The sequence below is a fragment of the Eupeodes corollae genome, chromosome 1 (genome assembly GCF_945859685.1).
Source record: "Eupeodes corollae chromosome 1, idEupCoro1.1, whole genome shotgun sequence".
Lineage (NCBI taxonomy): Eukaryota > Metazoa > Arthropoda > Insecta > Diptera > Syrphidae > Eupeodes > Eupeodes corollae.
Window position 1 is genome coordinate 116,957,472 of NC_079147.1, and position 26,232 is coordinate 116,983,703.

The 26,232-nt window shown below is 32.9% G+C and overlaps 1 protein-coding gene across 7 annotated transcripts in view; it reads right to left on the minus strand.

The window, feature by feature from the left end:
- The window catches only part of LOC129943472 (dorsal-ventral patterning tolloid-like protein 1), a 90,359-nt gene that overhangs the window by 51,197 nt on the left and 12,930 nt on the right, over nt 1–26,232 (minus strand). For all 7 annotated transcript variants that reach the window (XR_008781253.1, XM_056052957.1, XM_056052954.1 and 4 more), the window contains exons 2-3: nt 21,099–21,157; nt 18,185–19,963 (exon numbers count right to left, since the gene is read on the minus strand). Coding sequence is in view for 6 of the 7 variants with exons in the window: in XM_056052957.1 (XP_055908932.1) it covers nt 18,185–19,955 (1,771 nt within the window). In the remaining variant the exon portion in view is untranslated. The remainder of the gene's footprint in view (nt 1–18,184; nt 19,964–21,098; nt 21,158–26,232) is intronic.

Below are 26,232 nucleotides of genomic sequence, written 5' to 3' on the forward strand. Positions count from 1 at the left end.
CTTGTGTCCTGTCAGAAATAACGGGACTCATATTAATACACATACATACAACAAAAATTTAACGAAATAAATTTTAAAAATTATCGACTTCTCCATAAGAATGTTATGAATCTTTAAACACAATTATAATTAGAAAGCGTCGATAAAATCTGAAGAGCCAATAGAGATATTGACTTCATATATACTGTGTTATACATAGATAATAAAACAAAAATGGCTTTTCAAAAAACTAAGTGGATATTTTTTTTTATTTAAACAAGTGAACATTTTGGTTTATCCGAAATATCTCACGAAACAATAATGCTAATGTTATATTTAAAAGGGTTTGGGGGTTTCAAAAGTATAGGCCTGGAGTTCGTCATCTGTCAAATTAAGTTGTTAAATCAATATTTTTTGTTCAGGTAAAAGTCTGACTTTACGAAAATGAATCGCACAACGCATACAAATTGTTTGAATATACTACAAAAATTGTGATACTGGAACAGCCACATAGCGTGCTTTAAAAGGGGATTATGGTTTACATAATCGTCCAACTACGCAAGTAATTGGCAAAATTGTAAATATATTTGAAGAGCACTGAAAATATCGGTGCTGTAAATGAAAGTGTTGCCAAAGACCCGAATGTGTCGATTCCTTGTCGTTCTCAATTTTGGAATTAGGACTGTCTTACGGCACGTTATGACCTATTTTGCATTTGGATCTACACCTACATCCATATAAAGTCCAGCTCACACAACGACTGAAGCCAGGTGACCATTTACAATGACGAAGATACGTCGAATTGATGCTTGAACAACAAACCATGGACGTCGATTTTTGGAACAATTTTTATTTATAAAAACAACCAAATCTGATAAGAAAAGGTTTTTGATTCAAGTATTAGAAGAACTATGAACGATATTTACTTCAAATTACTTATTTCACATACAAAATTGTTATTAATAGTATGTTAAAGTTTAAGACAAATTGGACACGCATGGAAAGTTATCAGTTAGGGTAGCAGCCCAGTCTATTTTTCTAATTTGAATCAAAAAAGATATTTTGCCTTTATTCTTGTGAATGTAAATTTGATTTACTTCTGTGGGTCTTAAGTTCATACTACATGGACTTATGGACTTGCCCTGCTTCAAAATGTGGCCGTTTTATTCGGAGCGTGCGTGTTATTGAGCCTCAGAGTAAGGTAACTAAAATGTCAAAAGTTTTTCCTTAACATAAATTGATAATTATGACCGTAATGTTTTCTTTATATTATTGTGAGTCTTCACTTGCACTTGTTAAATCCACAACACGCTTTCTTTTACTTTGTTAATATGTTTTTTTATTTGAATACTAACCAACCATAACAAACCTCGAGTTGAAAACCCTGAAGGGATAAACATGAGTACATCATGCTTAACACTTTGTAGTGTAGTACTGGAGTTGTGCGATTGTAATTGTTTAGAATTTGCAAATCCTGAATTTATCTACGAGTATAATTATCAAGTATGAAAAAGGCAGTAACATATTTTCAAAATCGTACTTTCAATTGATTTGACTATACTAAAAATACATAAGCATTATCAAAAGTGACAAATGTTTGTGTCACCCGGCAGTAACTTTTGCCCCACGTTTAAAATATAGTTTTATCTTTTAAACCAGATAGGAAAGCATAGTTTTTCAAGGAGCGATGAATGCATACAAATAATTTAGATCGTTAAGCCGACATGTTGACTTTAAATTTGAATAATTATGAGTCTGCAAAATATTAAAACAAAAAATTAATTTAAATAAAAAGGTTTGGTTGTCATTTAAAAACCACCCCTCAAATATATGAACAAATGTTTAATCCGCAAACTATGAAACAACAGTTTCCACAGTGCCTATCCCACCCACATCTTAACGAAATTTATCGGAAAAGGTACACATGTTTTAATAGATAGGTAGATATATATTGCGTTAAATATAGAGAAATGTTAACGCGGTTATCTTTAAATGCATTATCCCTTGTATGTTTTATAGTTTTAATAGTAAAAAAAAATATAATTTACTTTTTAATCGAAAAAGATATTTCACTGATATTTTAAGCTTATTGTTACAAAATAAAATTTTTTTATTAAGAATTATACTTCTTATAAGCTCAATTAAAAAATCAACACAAAACGGAAGTAATCAAAAAACTGCAAAAACTAAAACATTGTATTAATATGCGTCAGCGATTTGTTATTTATTTATTTATTGGTTATTTACATAAATTGAAGATGCAAAATTTTGTTGATATTAGTAAACACCGCACTTAATTTATGAGAAAATTTATTTTTAAGCTATTAAAAGAAGATATTTTTTAAAATACTCCAAGATTGTATTAAAAGCTTTGATTTTTTGTATCTATGCGAACTCAAATCGACTGAGCATTGTAAGATAAATTGAATTTTATATTAATCCAAAGGATTCCAGCACCGATGAATCCATGGAAAGAAAATTCATTATGAATGTTCTCTTTAAAAGTTTAAAAAGCTTTTAAATAGCTTTTTTTGTAGTTTAGGATTTTATCGCACACATTTGGTATTTGAATTAGATAGATACAGAAACTTGCGTATTTCTCTTCGTTCTCTGAGAAATATCTTTTGTAAACTGACAACTACATTAATGTGTACATAGAGAAAGGTCTTTTTCCTCGGTTAAAAAACAAATTCTAAAAACTAAAGATGTTACCTGAACAGTCATGTTATATCACGTAAAAGAGCCAGAATCCCATTCTGTATTTAAATTTCTAAATAAAGTTGTTTCAATTAAAAGTTTTTCAAAATTAAATTTTAAATTGAAATTTAAAAAAATTGTTGAATAAAATACATGCCTAAAACAGTTCATTTGTTTTTATGAATTTGCTTAAAACACTATGGAGTGCAGTAAGAAATAATAAAAGAGAATTGGGAAAATGAAAAAAAGTTCTTTTAATTTAACTTAATTTTTCAAAAACTAAGACACATTTGAGCATCCGGTTTTAAAATTATTTTATTTAAAATTTTAAAAAAGATTTGTTTTTATTTCTACCGATATTTTAGTATGTTTCTTTCTGTTTTAAGTCGATTTCGTAGAAAGTTGCACCTACCGCCTAAACGAGGGGAAACGTACTCCCACCTCACAGACGATTTTTTTAGTCATTTTATTACACTTTTTATTACACAGGGGATTTTGGAGTAGGTAAATGTGTGAAAGTTTTGTTCTCTATAATCCTTAAAAAGTGAAACACAACTGATACATATAAATATAATATGTAATACATATTGCAAATACGTTTATACTTAAACAAATTAATTTTGCTCTTATTTGATAATGCCCAAAGAAAATTATGAACACATCTACCCCTTTCTAATCAAAATCTTTCATTCAATAAATGTTATGCATACGTCCAATTTCTTCACATTATTCCTAAGCTGTCTTAGTACCACGTCTAGCTCAGCCAGGTACTACGCCTTAAAAGTAACCAATATAATAATAATATGGTAAATACGCCAAACAATCAAACCAACTTGATCCTTTCCTTCATCGTTCACGATACATAGTTTTAAATTCGGAAACAAATTGTGGAAACCGAAAACTTAATCCATATTTCAAACAAACGTGGACAGCAGAAACTATCGAATTAAAGATTTATAAGCAATCAAAAAAAATTACTTATTTCTTAAAAGAACACCCAAATGGAATGATGTTCTTTGCTATGGTACCAGTATCAACGACCTAGCCAATCGATTTGCAGTAGCAAAATCACCAATAAGTATCTTTTATGTGCTTCCCACGTTTTAAAGAAAATAACACCACTTGACCACACGGTAAGGTTGCTTGAATGTGTTTCGGAACAATATAGTACACTGCCTTGTCGAAAATGTGCCTTCTTCCGTTTAGTCTGTTAAAGACTTGCCAAAACTATTCAATGAACTTGCATTTATGCATGAAAAAATATGTATGTCCTTGTCCATTGTCCATACAAACAAAATCTTTCTTAGTTGTATAAAAGACTGCAAATCAACAATTCCTCTCCATACGACAAAAATATAATGAAGAGTTGATTCTTGAATAAGTTAAGACGAGAAAAACCTTTAAAAAATAAACACAATTGTCGAATTTTTTAATATTAAAACATTAAAAAATATTAAATAGCATTTATGAGACAACCCTTATGCAAAAAAAAAAGTAGAACGAATCCATGTTCCTTCGAAGTGTTATACTTTTTGGTCTTGTATATGTTTGTTTATGTTTATTTTTATATTATCTTACATTAACATTGGCCAAAATAGCTTTCTGTTCGTATCCGTTTCATCATCTCTTTAACATATTTTATTTGAAGTTGAGCTTTGTTTCAACTATTAAACACATGTGACAAAATTTACACTTTTTTGTAACAAGCAATTCCAATTTCTGAGAATACAAACTGTATCTCATTTGTAACTTATACTTTTTCTGGACTTAATTCACTTTGAGCTTGGGGCTTTCAGTTGTAGGAAAATGAAATAAGCTCGTTAAGCTCCTTAAAAGTTGTTAATATCTTAAGAATAAATGTTTCTCTAAAGCTTTACGTATAATAGTCATTTGATTGGAAAGTGAAAATTCATTTTATCGAGGTAGTGGAGTCTAATACAATATATCTCAGCATCAACGTTAAGATGATATACTCGTAAATATTCTCCACTTATTTCACTTACTTCAAATCCAATGAATGTAGATAGATACCTTTATGTCAAATATTTGCAAATTTCGAAGTTTTGAAATAGCTCTTTTTCGTTATATAAGGTAGACTTTTTTATTAACCTTGAATAAATATGGATTGCTGTCCTGCAAACTGGGCCTGCATAATGGACGAAAAGCAGTAAAACTATAAACATTTCGAGACGTGAAAATGAAAAAAAAAGAAGAGGCTGGGATGCGACCCACACTGATAACATCCCATCCCGTCTGTCTTGCTTAAAATTTTGTCTATATGTATTTTTACCAAATTTGCGCACTATTTTTTGTAGATTTTATTTTTTATGAAAAAAACAGACTGTTGGATTTTTATATAAAAATTACTGAATATTGAAAACAATATTTTCTCTGAAATAAAATAAGTTTGAAGCCAATATTTTTAATTTTAGAAAAGCTATTTGAGCCGAAAGTAAATTTTTACCAAGTTTTAGTATTGGTTTTTTTTAAGAGTTTTATTTTTATTAAAAAAACGGTCAATTCGAATTTTTTAAAAATTTTACCAAATGTTGAAAACAATATTTCTTATAAGATAAAATTAGTTTGAAGCCAATATTTAAAATTTTTGAAGAGATATTTGAGTCGAAAATCAATTTTTACCAACTTTTATACATTTTTTTTTCAGGTTTTTATTTTTTGTAAAAAAAATGTCAATTCGATTTTTCTCAAATTTGTCCTAATGTTAAAAACAATATTTCTTATAAAAAAAAATTAGTAAAAACCTATTATATCAAAGCTTTTAAAAGATATTTTAGTCGAAAATAATTTTTTACGAACTTTTGTTAATTTTTTTTCGGTTTTTAAATTTTTGTACAAAAACTCTCAAATCGATTTTTTTGCAAACTTTAACTGAATGTTGACAACAAAATGTTTTGAAAGATAAAAGTAAATTAAAGCCAATATCTTAAAGTTTTAAAAAGATATTTGAGTCGAAAATCAATTTTTACCAACTTTTATACATTTTGTTTTAGGTTTTTATTTTTTGTAAAAAAAACTGTCAATTAGATTTTTCTCAAAATTTTATCAAATGTCAAAAACATTATTCTTCGTTGCACAAAATTGTTTTAGAGATGAAATCATATTTCAGTCGTAAAATTTTGGAGGTGACAAATTTTTTTTTTCAGTTTTATTGATTTATTAAAAAAACCGTTATATTGATTTTTTTTCAAAAAAATGTACCTGTTTGGTATCACGTTACAATATATTATATAAAATTTAATTCAAGTCTCAAGCGTTTTTGGTTCGTAAGATATTTAAGGTTAACCAAAATGTTCACCTTTTTTTCAAACTGCTATGGTAAAAAAACCACCCACGATATTTTCTAGAGCCCTTTCTGCATTTTTCTGACTTATTATCTGTATAATACAATTTATTTGAAGTCGATATCTCTTCTGGTTCTTGAGCTATGGACGACGAAAAGGGACCTTGAAACGTCGAGAAATGTCAAAATTTTCAATTTGACAAATCGGACCCATTAAAATAACTTCCTATGGGAAGTTAAAAAAGTTAAAACATAATCAGAACTCTCTTACTTTACAAGTACCAACGGTATGCGCCGAAGTCGAATATTCAATGTTTGATGTTTAAATTCGAGTCCAACGGATAAGTGAACGATCATATTAGTTAAAAGATGATCCCTATTTTGGTCGACAACTTTTTTGGGATAAATGGGTACGTTAATAAGCAGAACTGACAGATTTGGGAAGACACCAATCCTTCACCCTCATTTATTCGCCAAAGTCATCAAAAATTGATGAATAGGCATCGCGCCACCAAACGAAGCCATGGCGGTCTTTTAAACAATGTTATATTATTTCACACATAATGCCATTAATATGGGTCTCAAATAAAGATAAAACAAAACCTTATTGACATTGGAAGTTACTGTAATCGTTCCGGTTTGTCGAATTGAAAATTCTGAAATTTTTGACGTTTCAAGATCCTTAGATTCTAAAGGATTTTTAGAAAGATGTATGTGCGTGTGTGTGACATAAGTACGTTCAGGAAGCTTTTTTCTCTATCTATATCTCAAAAACCAATAGAGACATCAAATAAATTTGAAAATATTGTTTTCAACATTCAGTTACACTTTTATAAAAATCCGCTAGTTAGTTTTTGTCATTAAAATTAAACTTTACAAGAAATAGTACGCAAAATTGGTAAAAATTGATGCTCGTTTCTTGATAACTCGTTAATAAAGGTATTGACTTCTGATTGATTTCATTCATTTCTTAAAAAAATCAATTGCAAAAAAAATGTTACTAATTAAGATAAAATTGGTTTTCGACTAAAAATCTGGTAAACAAAAACATACTACGAAGTCAAACTATTTCAACATATGCAAAATATTTTTGTAATTTTTCGTTAATTTTTTTTAAATTTAACTGACAACTTCTTAGCAAACCTATTAAAAAAATGATAAGAAATGGTTGGCAACTCAATTATTAGGAGAGCAAAGAAATATATTGACTTCAAATTATCTATCTCACAAAAAAATATTGTTATGAACATTATTTTAAAGTTTGAAGCAGCCAACTCGACAGACAGGATGGGAAGTTATCAGAGTGGGTCGCATCCCTGCCCCTTTATTACAAATTAACAAAAAAAAAAAACCTTTAGGTACAAGTACTAGGCACTATTCCTGTTAACTTGGAACCAAATATTAGTTAGCATCTCCTTAAAACAGACCCTTTTTATTATTTTATTTGTTTATATTCAAAAAGGAACCAATTGGTTTCTTCACAGAAATATTAAGCGTAGTTCTGTCAAATAGAAACTAAGTAATTGTTACAACTCGATATTTCTGTCTAGGGACATTTATGTTAAAAAACATGTATTTTGATATTTAATTTTTGGTATTGATAATTTATTCAAGATTTGATCGACGCATTTACCATATAAAAGTAAATAAATTGGGTGGAGCAACAGTCCGTTTGAGAACTAGGGCCTAGTGACTGACAATTGAGTATTGTTGTCATAGATGGAAGGCACCTACAGTTTTAAGCCGAATCCGAACTGCAAATTTGAGAAAGCACTTTTCATGACAAGAATTACTCTTGGAGAATTTGTCAATTCCTCGCAAGAGGCAGAACCCGTGAAAAACGACGAAAAATTGGTACGATTTGAACCTTTTTAGTCGTTTTCGGTTATTAAAATCAACTTTGTTCTTTATTTGATAACAGGAAGAAAACAAAATCAACAGACACAGTTAACTAATTTTTTGGAAATCCTAATTCTTGTAAAGGGTGATTTTTTAGTTATTATCTTTTTAGCAAACACTTGTTTAAACAACTGACTCACGTTTTGTGTTTTGTTTTACTGTCAAAAATCTTTAGTTTGGTCTATAATTTACTATGAATAGTCTTACAAACGAACAACGCTTCCACATTAACTGTGAATGGAGCACGCTACCGTGAGATTAAATCCAACATTTTCTTGCCCAAAATGCAACAGCTTGACCTGCATGACACGTGGTTTCAACAAGACGGTGCCAAATGACACACAGCATGCTCAACAATGGACTTAATGAGAGCCGACTTCAGTGAACATGTTATTTCACTTTCGGGAACGGTCAACTGGACGCCTAGATCGTGCGATTTAACACCTTTATACTATTTTTTGTGGAGCTAGCTTAAGGCTCATATCTATACAGACAAGCCCGCTTCAATTGACGCATTTTATGACAACATTGAAGCATTTACTCGTGAGATACCAGCCTTAATGTTGGAAAGAGTATTCCAAAATTGGACTAAGTCATTTGCATTAAACAGTTTTCAAACATTAAAATATATGGACATTACTATCGATTCAAATAAAGATTTTATGCATTTTTTTTAATTGTATTTTTTATTTTGTGAAAAACTTTTCTATAGCTTTTAAAAAATCACCCTATACATATATACATCATGTCCATTCTTTTTTCCCTTATTTTACCAATTTCCATATGTGTATATCCTGTTACTGAAATTCGAATTTCAAACAGGCGTTCTTGGAAGCTGTGTTTTAAGTCATATGCTATGTTCCTTATTTATTGATTATGTTGAAAATCACATCGAAGGGGGATTTACGATAGGTGAAGTTGATATTAAGGTTCTCCTTCATCCAGACAATCTCGTTGTGACGTCATATAACCCGTTTACATTGCAGCTTCAAATCAATAAACTGCAAAAGTACTGTGATAGATGTGATCTCAAAATAAATAACTCGAAATCCAAAAGTATGATTTTAAGATCATGGAACAGATCTACAGGTTATCGTCGCAATTAGAGAGAAAAGAACTAATCGAGAGAACCAACTTCGACGGTTGCTCTCTTTTTGCCTACAAGCTGTGATTTGCACACCAACTTGCATATGTATTAAGTCCATATAAAAAAAATTTGGGGAGCAAATCCTTATGCAAGAAGATATGCATACTCACCGCCTTTGAAAAATGGCCACCACCTTTGAAAAATGACGGATGTAGTCAGCTGTTCAGAGGTGTTCAAGAAAATAAGTGATTTAAGTAGAGACTAAATAAAAAGACCGTCAACTTGTTACTTCTGTTGTCAATTTTCATTGCGTAAGGTTTGTAAATTGGCGATAAGCTATTCTTACTGCTTTGCACTAAGCTAGTGTGTGGCTTTTAAAGGCTTAACTACATAATTCGAAAAGTACTTTTGTACAAAAGTGAAAATATTTGTATTCTCGCTAGGTTAGTGGTTTTGTGAAAAGAATATACAAATTTGTTCTTCAACCAAAATTTAAGTCTTATGCATCATTTTAATAAGTTTTCCAGTTCTAACTATTTATATCTTATCTTTCAGTTGCCTATATAGCGACAAGGAAAAATCTGTGAGGGAAAGTTCTAACTACAGTTTTTCTTAAAGTACATTGTGGCCTATTCATAAATAAATGCAAATCTAAGTTAAGGGCTAAACCTGAATAACCATAAACATAGAAAATGCTGTGTTCAAGTAGTTATTATCGCAGCCAAATTTCATAATTGATTTTTTTGGTGTATAATAAAAGTAAAAGTTCATGACAAATAAATGTTATATCGATTGATACCGCAGTTGAAGAAGATATCGATATTTTATATAAATTTTCCCGGTAAACTGTAGAACTTTATTTTGTCCGCCTTTTATAATTTAATGTAAAATAATTCAAAGCAGTATATTTTAGATAATACAGTAGTTATGGTATTACTATTGAATTAAACATAACATACATTTATAAAAAAAAACATGTACTCGTATACAAATAGAGTCTAGTCTAAAAAATCTTAACCTTGTTACACTCTTTCTGAACACATCTTTTCTTGTTTTGGTTGTTAATGTCATCTATCTGTAACTCAGAGAAAGGGAAAGAAAAAAAAATTCACCACGATCTACCGTTAAAGAGTTTACCGTAATATATTGACAAACGAACATTTGTTGCTAGAATTAATTTGTGAAAACCAGAGAGAGACAGAAATGTCCAATGTCTCAACCTCTCAACTGAAGTTTTTTCTCTCTCAGCTCTCCGAGGTAGAAACATGTACGCTCCGCCTCCGATACGAATTCAACACGATTTAAAAAATGAGAGTAGGAGGTTTCGAAGGGACGGAGACGAGGAAATTTGGCTCTCTCGAATAGTTTTTTCTCTCTGATATCATGCATGGATCGTTCGGTAGAACGTTTATGTTATAGTTAGGCCATATCTAGGGCTGTATTCTTTCACAAAAGTTCATAAAATATTGCACTTTATAGCTCAAAGAGCTATAAAAGCTATCAAGGGCTGATCTTGACTGGCCAATTTTTCAGTGTATTCCTATTTATGACACAGTGACACAGAGTTTGATGTTTAGGTTGGATAGTTCATCCCGGCATTGTTGGAACAGTATAAGAAATGCTGAGGCCGAATTGATAGCCATAACAGCTGCAAGGCTTTCAGTGCAGACAGGATTTCTATTTCGGTTTAAGTTTGATTTATACTGGCAAAATCAGGTAGATGAAAGAACATAAGATATTTAAGAACTTGAAGAAGATTACCGTTCCAACTTCACACTCCATCTTTGATCCGTCAGTTAAGACAGTAGTATCGAAGACTTTCGTAAATATTGGATGTAATCAGTTCACACAATCGATCCATTTTATAATATAGGTGATACAATGGCTATGTACGTTGTACATCCACAAACTCTTGAAACCCTCAGCCAAAGGCTGTTTCGCAAGCGTACAAGGCAATGCAAGCCTTCTTCAACCCTTCTTTTACTCTCTAATTTAGTTTGAGATTTAGTACGGTCACAAGATATTTATCACTTGACGGGATGAACATGCAGTCGGGGTAGAATTAAGGCAGGTATCTTAGTTTTGATCGTAAAGAGCATCAGAGTTGCTCTGTTTAAAACCAAGTCGTGCCCATTTGCTAACTTTCTTCAGAGACATCTCCGTGATTTCGCTATTTACGGTGACGAACTTTCCTGAGACCACTATAACCAAATCCTCACATAAGCTACCGCCTTCACCTCACACATTTTTTCACTTAAAGAATGAATAAGGTCCATAAGAACGGGTAGAGAACAACGTCCTGGGGATGTTCCTCTTCTCACATGTTTGGATGAGAATGTGTTACCTAACGAAGATTGAATCCTTCTTTCTTTTAGCATAGAGGTTATATATTCTTGAATAAAATCCTCTACTTCAACGTGAGTAAGTAATTCGTGAATCGATTCAGTTAGGACATAGTTGAAAGCATCGTCTTCGGTCTAAGAAGGTTACCTTCTACGCTTAATAAAGTATAGTAAACTATTTATACTTAACTGTCTTCTTAATGGTGTGCATTTTCCTTTGATATATGCGTTATGGGTACCTGGGATGCATTCGATTGTTTTAAGGACAAAAGATGTCAAGCTTCAAGAAGTAAATCATCCTAACCCACTTTAGGGATAAAAACTACCTTAACATGTCTCCAGTATATGATTGAGATAAATGTTTTCTTTTAATATAACCTCAAGCTTTATTTCTGCTATGTCTTTCGGTCCTTGGAGCATAACTGATAGTATGCGGTCTAAACTTGGAGATGTAAAAGCAGAGAAAGTATTAATGATCTCTCTGACAATAACAGAATGTTTTTCTTCTTCATGAACTGGATTGGTGTTTGAAGTTCTAAGCGTTTCGAAGTTACAATTCTTGTAGCCCGAAGAAGGAGTTGCCATCAGTACATCCAAGTACTCAGCTGGAGAGGCTGTCCATAATCCATTAAATTTATTTAGAAAAGATGGATTGCAATATTCCCTCTATAATCTTTATTTAGATGGTAAAAATCTTTTTTGTGGCAAGTATTGAAGTTCGTTCTGGCCAGAAACGGTTTACCAGGGACAAAATTTTCGAACATTCATCAAGAAACAGCGGCTGAATTCGATGTCCAAATAAAACCTGGGACAGTAAGAAATCGATTGGTTGTAAATGGACTGCATGGCCGAATTTCCCGCAAGAAACCATTGGTGAAAAACAAGCAAGGCAAAATGCGTCTTTCTTTTGCCCGGTCTCATACATCCTGGACACAGAACCAATGGAAACATATTCTTTGGAGCGATGAAACAAAGATAAATCCCTTGGGTTCCGATAATAAACGTTTTGTTTGTAGACCCAAGAACGCTGAATTCAATCCGAGATATATTTTACCCGTTGTAAAGCATAGTGTGGTGTTTGTTCTATCTAGCTACTTGTTCTTCGATTCTGAACTTCCTTGAAATTCGACTCTTTGATTTTATTAAATAAATATCTCATTATTTAGTTTGTTCAATAGGATCAACAGAAAGTTATAACCGATCTTGTTACACAATTGCAAATACCTTCAGGTCATTCAAATATTCAATCTTTTGAAGATTACTACACCGAAAAAGAAAAATTTTCAAATTATCTAGAACGGTTTAAAAATTATTGCAGCATGAAAAATGTTGCAGACGAAGCCAAAAAAGCACAACTCTTATGGGTTTCTATTGGTTCGCATTACTATAACCTAGCTGCATTTCTAGTACCTAAAAACCTGTAAAGACATACATAAATCTTAAGGACCTAATCGAAAACTTCGAAAAGATGCTAATTCTAAAAAAGAATGTGTTGGTTTTTCAACTTTACTTTCGTAATGTTTTTTAAAAGGACAATCAAATTATCACTGATTTTGTATTCTCTCTACAAAAAAAAACATTCTTAAATGTGAATTCAACATGACTTGTGAATGCCAAAAATCTGTTTTATCTTAAATTTTTCTACGTGCTCAATTTATTCGCGAACAGATTTTACAGTCTGAAAAAATTACAAAATTCAAGAATTTCCAGCTCACACAATGACATCAATAAAATTTCAAACTCAAGAAGCAAGACGACTGCAAAGCGTCATTCAAATTCCATGTGTTCTTCAAAGAACAGCCCAAAGTCATACGGTCATTCCAGTTCTAAAGCTTAATTAATCAACTACAACAACCTGGGTATAGAAAACTGCTTCCTCTTGCCTGATCAACAACTCACAACTCAAGTGTAACTCTTGCAAAAGAGAAGGTCATGTTTCAAAGGTACAGCTGCTCACAGCTTATTTGGCCCACCCCTTATTAATAAATTCAACTGAGTATACTCCCTAAAAATCAGGAAATTTAATTAATATTAAATTTTTAAAACAACAATTGACCCAAATTATTTTGTTTTAAAATCTTAAATTTTACTTAAGAAAATCGAAGAAATAAGATTTTCCGATGCCACAGCTTATTTGACCCAATATGTTTAAGTAGCAACTGCTCCATCAACAATATTGGAATAACGGTGTCAGTTGTTATATTTCCAAATTAAATTAGTATTTTCAGTTATTTTTCAAAAAGGCAGAACGTTTGTTGAACACGGGAAAAAGAACAACAATGGACCAACGTAAAATTTTCCTGTTTCAACACAGGAATGGACTTCCTCGGAGGAAAATAGCGGAATTCGTCAATATTCCAGACAGTACGGTAAAGGTCATAATCCACCGTTTTCTTTTTGAAAACCGTGTGGAAAATAAGGGAAGAATTTCTTCGAACAAAATATTTATTATGTCAGATAAAACCGTAAGACGCCTTTTTAGGAATAACGAGTTTAATTAAATAGTTGCTCGATAAAAGACCTTCATTAACAAAAAAAAAACGAGATAGTCGATTAAGGTTTGCAAAAGAAAACATTAGAAAGGATGCTAGCTATTGGGAGCAAGTTACATATATTTGCGAACCGACACGGGCGATCTTATGTCTGGAGCAAACCAAATACAGAGCTCCAAGACAAAAATCTCAGAGCAACTGTGAAGCATGGAGGTGGTCATGTCATGGTTTGGGCCTGCATGTCCGCAGCCGGAGTTGGGCATAAGACGCGCGTTTCGGTTTTATCAAGACAACGACCCGAAACTCCAAACTTGGCTGATTTATAACTGTCCCACGTCATAAAAGCCGCAGCACAGTCTCTGGATTTGAATGTGTTTTCCATTTTGGATAGAAACATTCGACAACGCCACATTTCAAACAAAAATGATCCAATACTACATTGACTGAATAAATGGCAAGAATCCTTCCAGAAACAACAACAAAATTAGTGGATTCTTTCAAAATCGGCTAAAGGCAATGTTAGAAGAAAAGGGTGGACATACAAAATATTAAAATTAGCATTAATTTGCGTAATCTTTTTTATTAAGTGTATTTAAAATGGATCAAATAATCTGTGACACTGAATAATTGATTTAATTTTTTATCTTTTGCAATTTTAATTTTAGTAAAATAAATAAAGAGATGTTGTTTACATTATAAACCTAATGGACCTTTCTGGGTTTTTATTTTTCTGATACCTTTCTTCCCTTAGGAACTATTCTCTCATAAACTTGTTAATATGCAATGGGTCAAATAAGTGTGAGCCAATGTATGTCTTTCAACACTTTTATCTAAAAATACAAATTCCAGCAAACATGCTACGAACGCCGTTAATGTCCAAGATTGTGCCGATTTAACTGAACATTATTGACTCTACAAGTTAGAATTAATTGAAGACGAAATAGGGGATTTATTCGAAATCAACAATTGCTACAAATACCTCATTGATGTGACTCTCAACGATAAGATTCAAAAATTCGAACTAGATTCAAGTGCAAAATACTTATTTTTAGCCGAAAATGATTTTCGTCTTCTTAATCTAAGCCTACCTTTGACCAAATCCCAAGTTGATTTTCGATCATACTCAGGAAATATAATATTATCAAAGTTTTCGCTTAATGTTGCTGACTCCATCTACAAGATGAAGTCGACTTAAAGAAGATGGAATTATTAATATAGTTTCTGCAAGTGATTAGGGTTCTCCTCTGGTGGTGATACCGAAACCTAATGAAGAAGTACTTCTATGTATGGACTACAAGTGTGGCGTTAATGAACGACTAGCATAAGCTGACCATTCGATTGGACGTTATACACATCTTACGGAACTCTCAATATTTTTGGAAGCTAGACCTGTACAAAGCTTACCTACATTTGGAAGTCGACGAAAAAAAAATAAAAATTCAAACCATATCAACACATCGCATGAACCGTCTTAGTTTTGGAATCAAGACTGCACTTTAGATTTCAATTAAATTCTATGTCAAATTCTCAAAGGACTTTAAGGAGTTGAAGCTTATTTCGATGACATAATTGTCCACGGTCCATCATTTATTGTTATTTGAGACATGTAGTTGAATTCAACAAAATAAGTAAATCTCCAGAAAAAGTCCGTGCTATACAAGATATGCATTCACCTTCGAATCCTGATAATGTGAAAACACTTCTTGGCCTTGTTACATGTTACTCTCGATTTATCCCAGAGTTGGTAACTATGTCACATCATCTGCGCTGTCTTCTCCAGAAAGGACAAAAATGGTACTGGTCTTCAAAATGCGAGTCAGCGTTTATCAAACTAAAAGCCGAACTATGCAGTGACCAAGTCCTCATGCTTTTTGATCCTACCTCGTCTGTCGTTCTAACACCTGATGCCAGTACTCATGGATTAGCTGCCGTATTGAGTCATACTTTATATGTAAGTGGAGAGTCTCGAAAATGTAATGCTGCCGTAGGCTGAGGGGAATTTGCCTGTAATTTGGGAATTTCAACAGGACAATAATCTCAAGCACACGGCAAAGCTTACAAAAAAGTGGTTCCAAGAATATTCTATTAATGTTCTTGAATGGGCTTCAGCAAGTCAACCCCTGAACCCTATTGAGCATCTCTGCTGTGACCTTATGGTTACTGAAGGTGGACAGACCATCACAAATTTGGACGATCTGTATGACAAAGTTAAATCCGATTGGTATTTCATTTCTGTGGATAGCTGTGAGGTGTTCATCAGCTTAATACAACGCAGATGTGGAGAAGTTCTGCACAAAAAATTATTCCTTACGAAAAATTAGGAAATTCTCCAAAACCATACGTTTTTTCCTAATTTTAATTAAGTGGTCTTAATTGTTTCTCCAAACAGAAGTTTAGTTATTGTAATAAATGTTGTTATTTTTTTATAAAACCATAAAACATATGTTTTTATTATAGTTTTGAATTAGTTATTTTGTTAACTAAATGAAAAATATAAATGAAATAAAGTATCATACATTTTGAAAATTGAGTTAAGAAAACAGAATTTAAAAAGGTCTTAATTATATTTCCCATATATGTATGTATGCAGCTGCATATATTCAGATCGTTTATAACTGTAGCAGTAGATACTATATTAAATCCTTGATGGAATGGAAGACAGGTGGGATCGGTTAGCAGACCTTATTTTTGGTTCGATACGATCAGGTAATTTTAATTTTGTAGAAACAGGTTTGTCATATATAAATACGTGAGGAATAGACTGACATTATAAAATTGTTTATTATCTCGCAAATGTGATATCATATAATAGCCTTCAAGTCATTTTAACAACAACGCCTCCCATAAAATTTATATTAAACGTAGAGAAACACGATGAGGGCCGAATAGTTAACAGTGAAATAAGTTGGAATGTGTGCAGGTGTTTTATTTCCCCAGACTCTAACTTAGTTCCATTGAAAATCGAATAAATTTTAGGTTTTTTATTTATTATTTATATAAACATACACATTTTTGGTAACACAAAAAGTTCATATAAGCACAATAAAAAAAAAGAATATTTTAAGCTATTGAAGTGTTTTTTTTAACATTTTTTAAACTTTCTTTTATTTGAAAAAATTGAAAAAAAAAAAATAAAAAACTGCTTCACCCAAACAGAATATCAACGCGTAGGTTGGTAAAGAATAAAGTACATGTGTAAATAATTATTGAAAAATTATTATAAAACATATTTTATTTTCATTAACGGTTTAGAACGATTTCAAGTTAGTCACATAAGCACTAATTTGTAGTATGTACAGCGATTTAAAATAAATTAATAGTATTCAGATTCACACAGTTGAACTAGTAAGGTTTATATTTATATTATATAAAGGTGCAAATTGGAAAAGATGTTTTTCCAACAAAAGTATAGCACATAGCAGCAACTTCAAGATATTTGAAGCATATCTGAGTCCGTCATGTTTTACGAGGCACAAACTTGGAGAACGAAACAGTTGAGAAACTTCTCCGATACTATATTATATAATATATAATTTTTAGCCATCAAATACACCCAACTGTATTATTATGTTGGAATCAGGATTATCACCTTTGTTCATACGAACCCTAAAAATGCAAGTCGATTACATTTTGAGAGTTATAAAGATGCGCAAAAATAGGCTTCCAAAGATAGTAGCGCTTCAAGTAATACGAACCAAAACAAGTTGGTGTGCTGATTTGATAAATTTGGCAAGAGAATGTGGAATGGAACTTAACCAGGATGATTTAAAAGCTTCTTTACACCAGCTCATTTCCACAGTGGACATTAAACAAAGAAAGAAATACTTGAATAACGCCAAAGGATCTATATACAGGCAAATTTACTGTCAACTAAAACACAATCTGGAAGAGACGAATTATTTTAGGGACGACAATAGCATTGTTGAAATTTCAATAATGGTTAAATCGAGAGGTGAAGTTATGCAGCTGAATTTTATACCTCATAGAGATGACTTATCAATTATATGCCCATTGTGCAATTTAAAGGAAAGGGAGGATGTTTTACACTTTTTTGGAAGATGTCCAGTTCTTAAAGAAATAAGAAGGAATGCTTTTGGTAGCGAAATACTGACACAAAATCAAATTATACTCTTGCCTAACAATATGGAAGTTAAAATTATAATTATATCAATTCTGCAGGCTAGCTCTTCTCTATAGAAGTAAATTTATAAATGAAATTTTTGTAAATATATTATTGAGCTATGTTATCTTTTTTATGATTTGTCAACTAGGCAGATGGCAGTAGAGCCATGCTTTTTGTTTTTTTTGTTTGTAAACTTTATAAAAAAAAATTAAAAAAGTAATATTTATATTTCATGAATTTACATGTAAAATTGAATTTACTTACCAGCATAAAGGAGCGGCAAAATATTAAAAATGATAAAAAGTGGAAAAATGGCACACGTAAGTTTCTTAATATCTGTAAAAGCTTTGCTAGCGTTCCCACTAAATCTGCGACATAGTTGACTATTTTCACCAATCGTGGATTTTGCTGTATTGCATAATATGGATTTGTTATCAGCTGGTGTGACTGACTTTTTAGATTTGATTGGAATCCATTCGCTTCGTTGTTTTGAATGATGCTGCAGGGTTTCGATTTCTGATAGTCGTAATTGATCAGTGAGGCAAAAACGTTTTGTTTTGGAAGATAATCGTGGTAATGTTGGAATATTTGCAGAACGTGACTGCGAACAAAAATTCGATGAAAAAGTACTACGTGTAAGAAAAATTGATGATTGCAATCGCTCATCATCAGTCTTACTGCATACTTGTTTCTCTTCGTATTTCGGCAATGTGGAATTACTTTGGAAAAATAGCTTACAATCGCATGTTGTTTTTGAATTTTGGTAGGTATGTGGTTTGAATTTGCAATGCAGATTGCTCCTGCCAACCATATTTGAAATATCTTTCATAAGGATATCAATTCGCTTTTGAAGTAAAAATATCTTATCACATTCTGATGGTACAATACTTTTAGAAACATTGTTTTGACAGCATTGACCGTGTAGTCTCGTTCTATTATTTGTGGAATTAACGGTTTTTGTTGCAACAGCGTTGTTCTTTTTAATTCGTGATTTCGTTGAATGGATAAAATTGACAGGACATGTCGTCTTCTCGCAATTCCAAACTTCTGAAACATGTATTGTTGATCCGTAATGCACACAGACTTTTTCCTTCGACCTATCTTTTTTAAATTGCTTATAGATCCCTGTATTAAGAGTGCCAATTCCTTGTAGTAAACTTGGAGTGCACTTAGCATCAATTTTATTGTCAGAGTTAATTTCAGCGTCTTTGACTGAATGCTCCCTATTAGACAATTCCAACGATGACTGCAAATGATTCGGTAAAAATGTTTTGTATTGGAAGTGATTGTTGTTATAAGTATCATTGTTATCAAAGCAATTATTTGACTGTAAAACCTTTTGATTTTGTGCTTCTCTTGACAAACCCGAACTTTCGATCCTTTTCGAAGCGGAAATACTAGGACCATTTTGCTGATTGAGCTTACATAGATCGGCCTTTGAATAGGCGACGAGGGAAGCTTTGAAATCATTAATTGAATAAATACAATTAAACACAATATTTGAACAATAGTTTGGTATTTGACTTTCGCCTTCTGAAAAACCGATAAAAATCTCGCACCATAAGAATAATGTCTTTGGAAGACTTTGATCTTCTGTGCCGGAATGTTTTCGTTCGTTGTACTTGCACGCTTTTCTACTAAAATCATTGTTGGCAGTGGTAGGGGAGGTAAAAGGGTGCTCAGAGCTTGTCGCCGCTTTAAATTGTATCTTCTGGTTGCTTTTAGCAATTTTTGAGGACAAAACATTCTGGCATTGCTGCGGAGGAGCTTTTCTGACATTTTTTTTTGAATTAAATATGTCTTTTTTGGCCTCGTATCGTTTGTTATCGTTAATCGTAGACTGAAAGCAAGAAAAATGTTCAGTAATCCTTGTAAATGTGCACTGTTTTTGTGAAAGTGTTTTAAACTGATGGACAGAAATGGAATTCCACTCTTTTTCTTCCTGGAGTTGGTTGAAACGTTCATAAAAGTATTCCGAATGGTTTCTTTTTTGAATTTGGCTGTCCTTGGTGTAATACAATTCTGCTGTAGCCATGTTGTGCCCTGAAAAAAAAGAAACAAAGTAAAAGCATATTGCCAGGTTTGATAGTTTGAATATCAGCGAAACTATAAAAAATGTAAGTCATTTCAACTAACAAAAACATGATGCGTGTTTACTAAATACGAACACGATATTACGTTGTAACGAACGCCAACATTTACGTCTTCAGTTTGGTAAGCATTATGTATCGAACACCATAGACTTAAGCTATGGAGATCGATGTAAGAAAGAGATAAAAAGTATTTTTTAATTAAAACATATATATTTTGTAGCTTTACTCGATCAAAGCTAGGAGATATTTTGATACAGATACTTTGAAGATTAGTCTGGAAATCATTGTCGGGAAAAGATTGTTATGTAAATAGCAGGCATCGATAGACACCAGAGATTAAAACTAATCGCGTAATGTCCTTGAACATCGAGTACCACTTAGTCCCTGAACACTCAGGACCATGCTGAGTTCAAATAAGCAGAGTTAGCAAAACCAATATGTTTTCCAGTTTTTTCTGTTCACGAATATGATGAATCCTTTACAACACCAATCAAACTAGTACAAATGAACAAGCGTTGGAACCAAGCGAAATGGTATCGAGTAAAAGCGAGCACAGTGATCATGAAAACAATATTCACGATCTGTATCACTGGTGGACCTATTGCTATGCAAGCTATACTAAAAAAAAAATAGGTGGCGCAAGAGTCCGTTCAGAACTAAGGCCTAGTGATTTAAAACCCACAACTATTCCTGCGTGCAAATAATGTTTTCAGGAATAGAGCTATACTATTGGTCAATAAAATGTAAATAATTAATCAGCGTTTCCATGACTTTGGAAAGAAGAGACAAGAGTGTAAGTGCACGATAGTTAGGGCACGAGCTGTGCTGCAAGGAAATTGGCTTACCAATCGAGCTTACTAAACAAGTGTCATTGTGAACGAGCGTTGGAACCGAGAATGACGTGGTGTTACGTACGTTTTTTTTTTTACAAAAGCACTATATTGGTTAGTTTTGTATCATGTTAAACAAAGCATTCTTCCAATTTGGTATGCATAACGACTTTTTTGCTCAGAAATTTCTCATGGTTGAAACAAAAAAATTAAAAAGTTATAAAATAGTTTTTCATAAATCAATTTAATACTTGCCATATCGTATATATTAGAGCGTAAAGGTACTACACTTTGTTGTTACATGTGATGCGTGTCTGAAAATAAAAATTATATTAAATTATTTGCAATTACTTACTATCAAAACAATATATTAAATTCATAGATAAAGTTCCTACTGGTGGGTGAAGGGAACTAACTTCACCTGGGAACAATTTGACCTTTAATAAAAAAGGTAAATTTGTTTCCCGGAGATGTTAGGAATAACTTGTTTTTTTTATTTCAATTTCAAACTGCCTCATAGATATTGACCTTCAAAAAGCTTTCGATTCACTTTTCCATCGGGAACTTGTATATAAACTTATAAGACTCAATTTTCCGTTCTTTAACAAACAGAAAAGGCACAATTTTTATTAATTCTGAGCATATTGATTTTTGTAATGTATATGCAGGTGTTCCTCAGGGATCGATATTTGGTCCATCTTTATTCACCATTTATCTCCAAGACATCCCTCTTTTAGTCTGTATTCTAATGAACCTTGGTCAATACATTACGCTGATGATATTATCATATCACCAAGTAACATTCGACCAATTTTAACTCTTAAAAAAATTAAACGCAAGTTGCCACTTATAGAAAACTATTTCAAAAAACTGAAGATTAAAAATCAATATAAATAAGTGTGGATTGACTTGTTTCAGAAAAGCCAGCTGAAAGGGACACTAAATCGCTGTTAAAGAGAGCAAGTTCCTGGAGCTCAAAATGAATAACGCAGCAATTTCACAACGTCTAGAAACGAAGTACCTTCACTTCAATTCAATAAAATGCTAGAACGGTACTAAAAAGAGCAAAAATGGCTACCGCATTACTGTTTAATTCATAGTTCCTTTTAGCAAAAAATAAAATTTTAATGTACAAGACACTTATTAGGCTTATTCTGACATACTTTGCAATTATACTACTTTAAAACTAGAACAGCCTCAACAAGTTTTTTTTATATTTAACTTTTCTTTATTTTATAGATTTTTTTTCGTGCCACCCTGATTGTCCCTATCGTAATCCTTAAACCTAAGTAAGCTGGCCAAGGCCAAATGCCCTAGACTAGACAACTTTAAATGTCATTCTCACTTTGAAGCCAACACAACTGGTTCTCCTGGCTCAACCTATCTCTTCGATCCCTATCGGAAACAGTCTACTAAACCAAAGGCTCTCGGCTTCGTCCAGTGCAAGAACGTCTGGACTGTAAAAGAATCGCCTATCTACAGTATTAAGGCTGATGTGTTTTGATTAGCGGAACCGCCTCCCTATCTTGTATCAGCCCTCGAGTGTCTAAATAGAATAAAGCTTCGGGCGGAATGTTGCCGATTTAACATGCACTTTCGTAGTACTCATTGTTATGGTAGTAAGTCCCAAAAATTGAGTTGTTAGTCGACGACATCGCTATCGCAATGCGACCAATACCAAGCTTCAGGGAGAAATTATCTATTCTGTTTATGTTGGCTCTGTTATATAGAACCTGGTTGGAATAGTTATGTTTGTACTTCGACTCTGGTATTCTGTGTAGTCCAAGGCAACGTCGCAGACATTGTTTCTCAAACAACCGAATCTTTTCCATTTGAACTTATTTACAATGTATTTCAAAACATTATTGCTAACTACAAAATAATGAATGGTTGAGTGAGCGAGCAATTAAAGCGGCTAAGAATAAGGATGTAGATAACATAAACTACATAATTCAAAATAAGTTTATTGGAACAATGCATTCATTCAAATCTATTGATTGCGTCACAACGGAAAATGAAGCCACCAACTATCCAATTGAATTTTTAACCTCTTTGGATGTGCCTGGCTTATCACTGCACAATTTACGCCTAAAAGTTAGCTCCGCATTATCATTTTATCCTTTTATCTAGTTTGTGAAATATCAATCCCTGCCTGTGCCACATTCATTTAAAAAAAAAAAAATTTCGTGGGTACTGCCTCTTGCGAGGAATTGACAAATCCTTCAAGAGTAATTCTTGTCATGACAAAGTGCTTTCTCAAATTAGCGGTTCGGATTCGGCCTAAAATTATAGGTTCCTTCCATTTCTGACAACAGTACTCGCACACAGGAATGGTTGAGAGTTGTAAGTCACTAGGCCCTGGTTCCCAACGGACTGTTGCGCGTAGATATTAGATTAAATCTACCTTTTTCAACAACACTAGTGGGAAGTGAGTAGGAGTGATTTTTAAAGAATTCCTTAGGAGGCGTAATCTCTTTAAAGTGACAATTTTTTTGCACCTATCAAATTCGTCGACATTGCTCTTAAAATATTTCAACTTTCTTTTATGCTGTCGAGTTATGGCTTTTGATTTTCATACAATTGTGACAGTTCCCTCTGCTTCACAATTTGCAATTGCTATTAATTTAATGGTAGATTATTTTAATATTCGTGGGCCAAGAGCGAACTTTCTTCCGAAATACTTTCATATCGTTTTGAACAGAACAGCTGTTTTGGCACTGAGTAAAATCCAAGTAGATGAGAATTCCGATCCTACCGAATTTTTGATTCATCGGTATAGCTTGGTGCCTCTATTCTTTTCCCACCATGGCCTCTCCATATACATTAGGAATCCGCTGATCTGGATGGTATTTTTGCTATTGTTCTCAAGAAGTGTACTTCAATGCTGGCAAAACCACTGAGTAAGCTTTTTCATCTGTCCTACTCCTCAGGTCTCTCGAAAAACCGCATTTTCCAGCCTATCCCAAAAAAAACGAATCTTCCTCACCTCTAATTACCGACCGATTGCACTAACGTCCCTTCTTTCCAAGGTCATAGAAACACTGATTAATTATTAGTACGACTTTCGCAGCAATAGTTCCACTGGTGATCTCATGGTTCATCTCACCGAACAGTGGAGCAAATCTTTACATCGTTTTGGAGAAAGTAAAATTATTGCACTTGATATTTCAAAAGCATATGATAATGTTTGGCATCAGCCTCTCTTATCGAGAATTCATGCTATCGGCTTTCATAAATCCATTCTTCATTGGATTAGTAATTATCTTTTAGATCGTTCAATACAAGTAGTATTGGATTGGTTCTAGTCTGAAAACCACAAAATAATTACTGGTGTGCCCCAGGGCTCTGTTTTATCTCCAACACTCTTTCTCATTTTTATTAATGATCATTGTTTCGCTGAAGATAGTACTCTAAGCTTTTCGTATTCGTTTTCAGAATTATATCCTTGTTCTCATTATATTCCGATCTAAATAGCATTGTACAATGCGAAATAAGAAACCGTGTGGAATTTAATGCTTCGAAAACCCAATGCTGTCTTCGTGAAAGCAAAATATACCCCCCTTGCCATTACCCATGGATGGCACTTGCATCGAGGAGACTTGTGGAACGATCACATACGCGATGTCGCCAAAAATGCCGAAAGATTTTTGGGTTTCAAAAGGCGATGCAAGAAGTTTTTTAACTTCATAATACTCGCGCTTCTAGAAACTCGATCGGTAGTTATATCCCCTTGAGTGTGAGTTTATTATTTAAAAAAAGAAATACATCCGCAGTTTTCTTACAAAGCTTCAGTCTTATTTCTTACAAGATCATAAAATGTGTTATTTGCTGAACGATTTATGCTTCTTTTGTACACTTATGTCCTTTGAAGTACTATGCCATTTGAATTTTTAAAAAACACAGCATATAAATTATAACAACTCAAAAAGTTTATTGCACTGCAATATTTATTCACAAATTCTCTTCTTTTATTTTAATTTTCATAAACACAAAACCTTTAAGGCACTTAAAAATCAAAGTTGCAGTTAAATAATGAACCCCACTGCATTAAAAACTTACTTAGACATTATTCCTTCCTTTAAAATAACTAGGAAACTCATATTTGTGTAGCTGCATTTCAAACGTTTTTTTAAGGAATACAATAATAATTTAATCAGAAAAACCCACCACGACAACACCTTTTTCCTGAAACTTTAAATGAATGCTTCCAAAAGCGATAAGAAAGCTTCAATTCTGAAAGCTCCATAGCAAGAACAAAATATTTAAAAGGTATTATAATTTCCATCAACGAGGGAATATGGTAGCTCTGAACAATTATGTTTTTTTCATAATTTTAACAAACCAATATGCGAGATTGAGTCTCCCTCTCCTTAAAGGAAGAGGAAGAGGTGGGGTGTATGTGGTCTTATGTACTATTACAAAAACTATTTTCATGTAACCGAGGGGTTCAGATCTTATTTCAGTGGCAATTTGTTGAGTGGGGTACCAAGCAAACATCAGCAGGAACCACAACCAGTGTGTTTGAATAAGCTCTGACATATAAGGTCCTAGTGCATATTCAAATTGAACCGAGTACAATAGCCACCGGGGCTTGATGGTTATTGCATTGTCAGTCGATTTTTAACTTCCAGAGTGTGAAGACGTTTTTCCTAAGTGATACTTTCAATTGTAAAGTTTTATTAGTTAAGTATACCCATATCCTTTTTTTAAGTGCCTGGTAGCATAGTGGAGGTAACCTCCGACAGAGTGAAGGGTAGTGGGTTCGAGTCTCAGACAGAGTCAACGAGGAACATTATTGGTTTTTTTTCATGATCAAGAAATTGCAGATTTCATCAATTAGGAAGAGAAGCAAATAGTGAAGGAGAAGAAAGCAGGGGTATCGTAAGGAAACAGTGCTACTAAGCGTGGAGCTATGAGGAATATGATGGAGCTAGACAAGAAGAAATTGATGATGATAGTGAGATCTCAGAGGTTGACGACAACATTGATTATGAAACAAGAAGCTCACCGCCAAAAAGAATCAGTGGATAGGATTCAGCAACAACAGCAGAAACAAAAAACAATTTTGTTGTTGATATATTAAATGAGCGGTATTCGGTGCAGTGCTTTTCACTGGCCGAATGCAAGATAATTAAAGAAGTGCTTAAGGAGGCCACAGCTGAGGTCTTAAGTTCTACGCCTTAAAGTGAAAAATTAAAGACAGTCATAATGAGGGGCATAAGATCCTGCACAAAACCGGTGGAGCTCTTAGCACCATCAAAAAGCCAATATCGAAATCGATTATCGGGGTCAACCCTTTCAGTACGGTGAAACCACATTAAGGAAGAGTTTAAGCTGGGGAAAAAGCGGGTTGAAGATTTAGCCCAGCTCAAATACGTCCTGTTTGGAA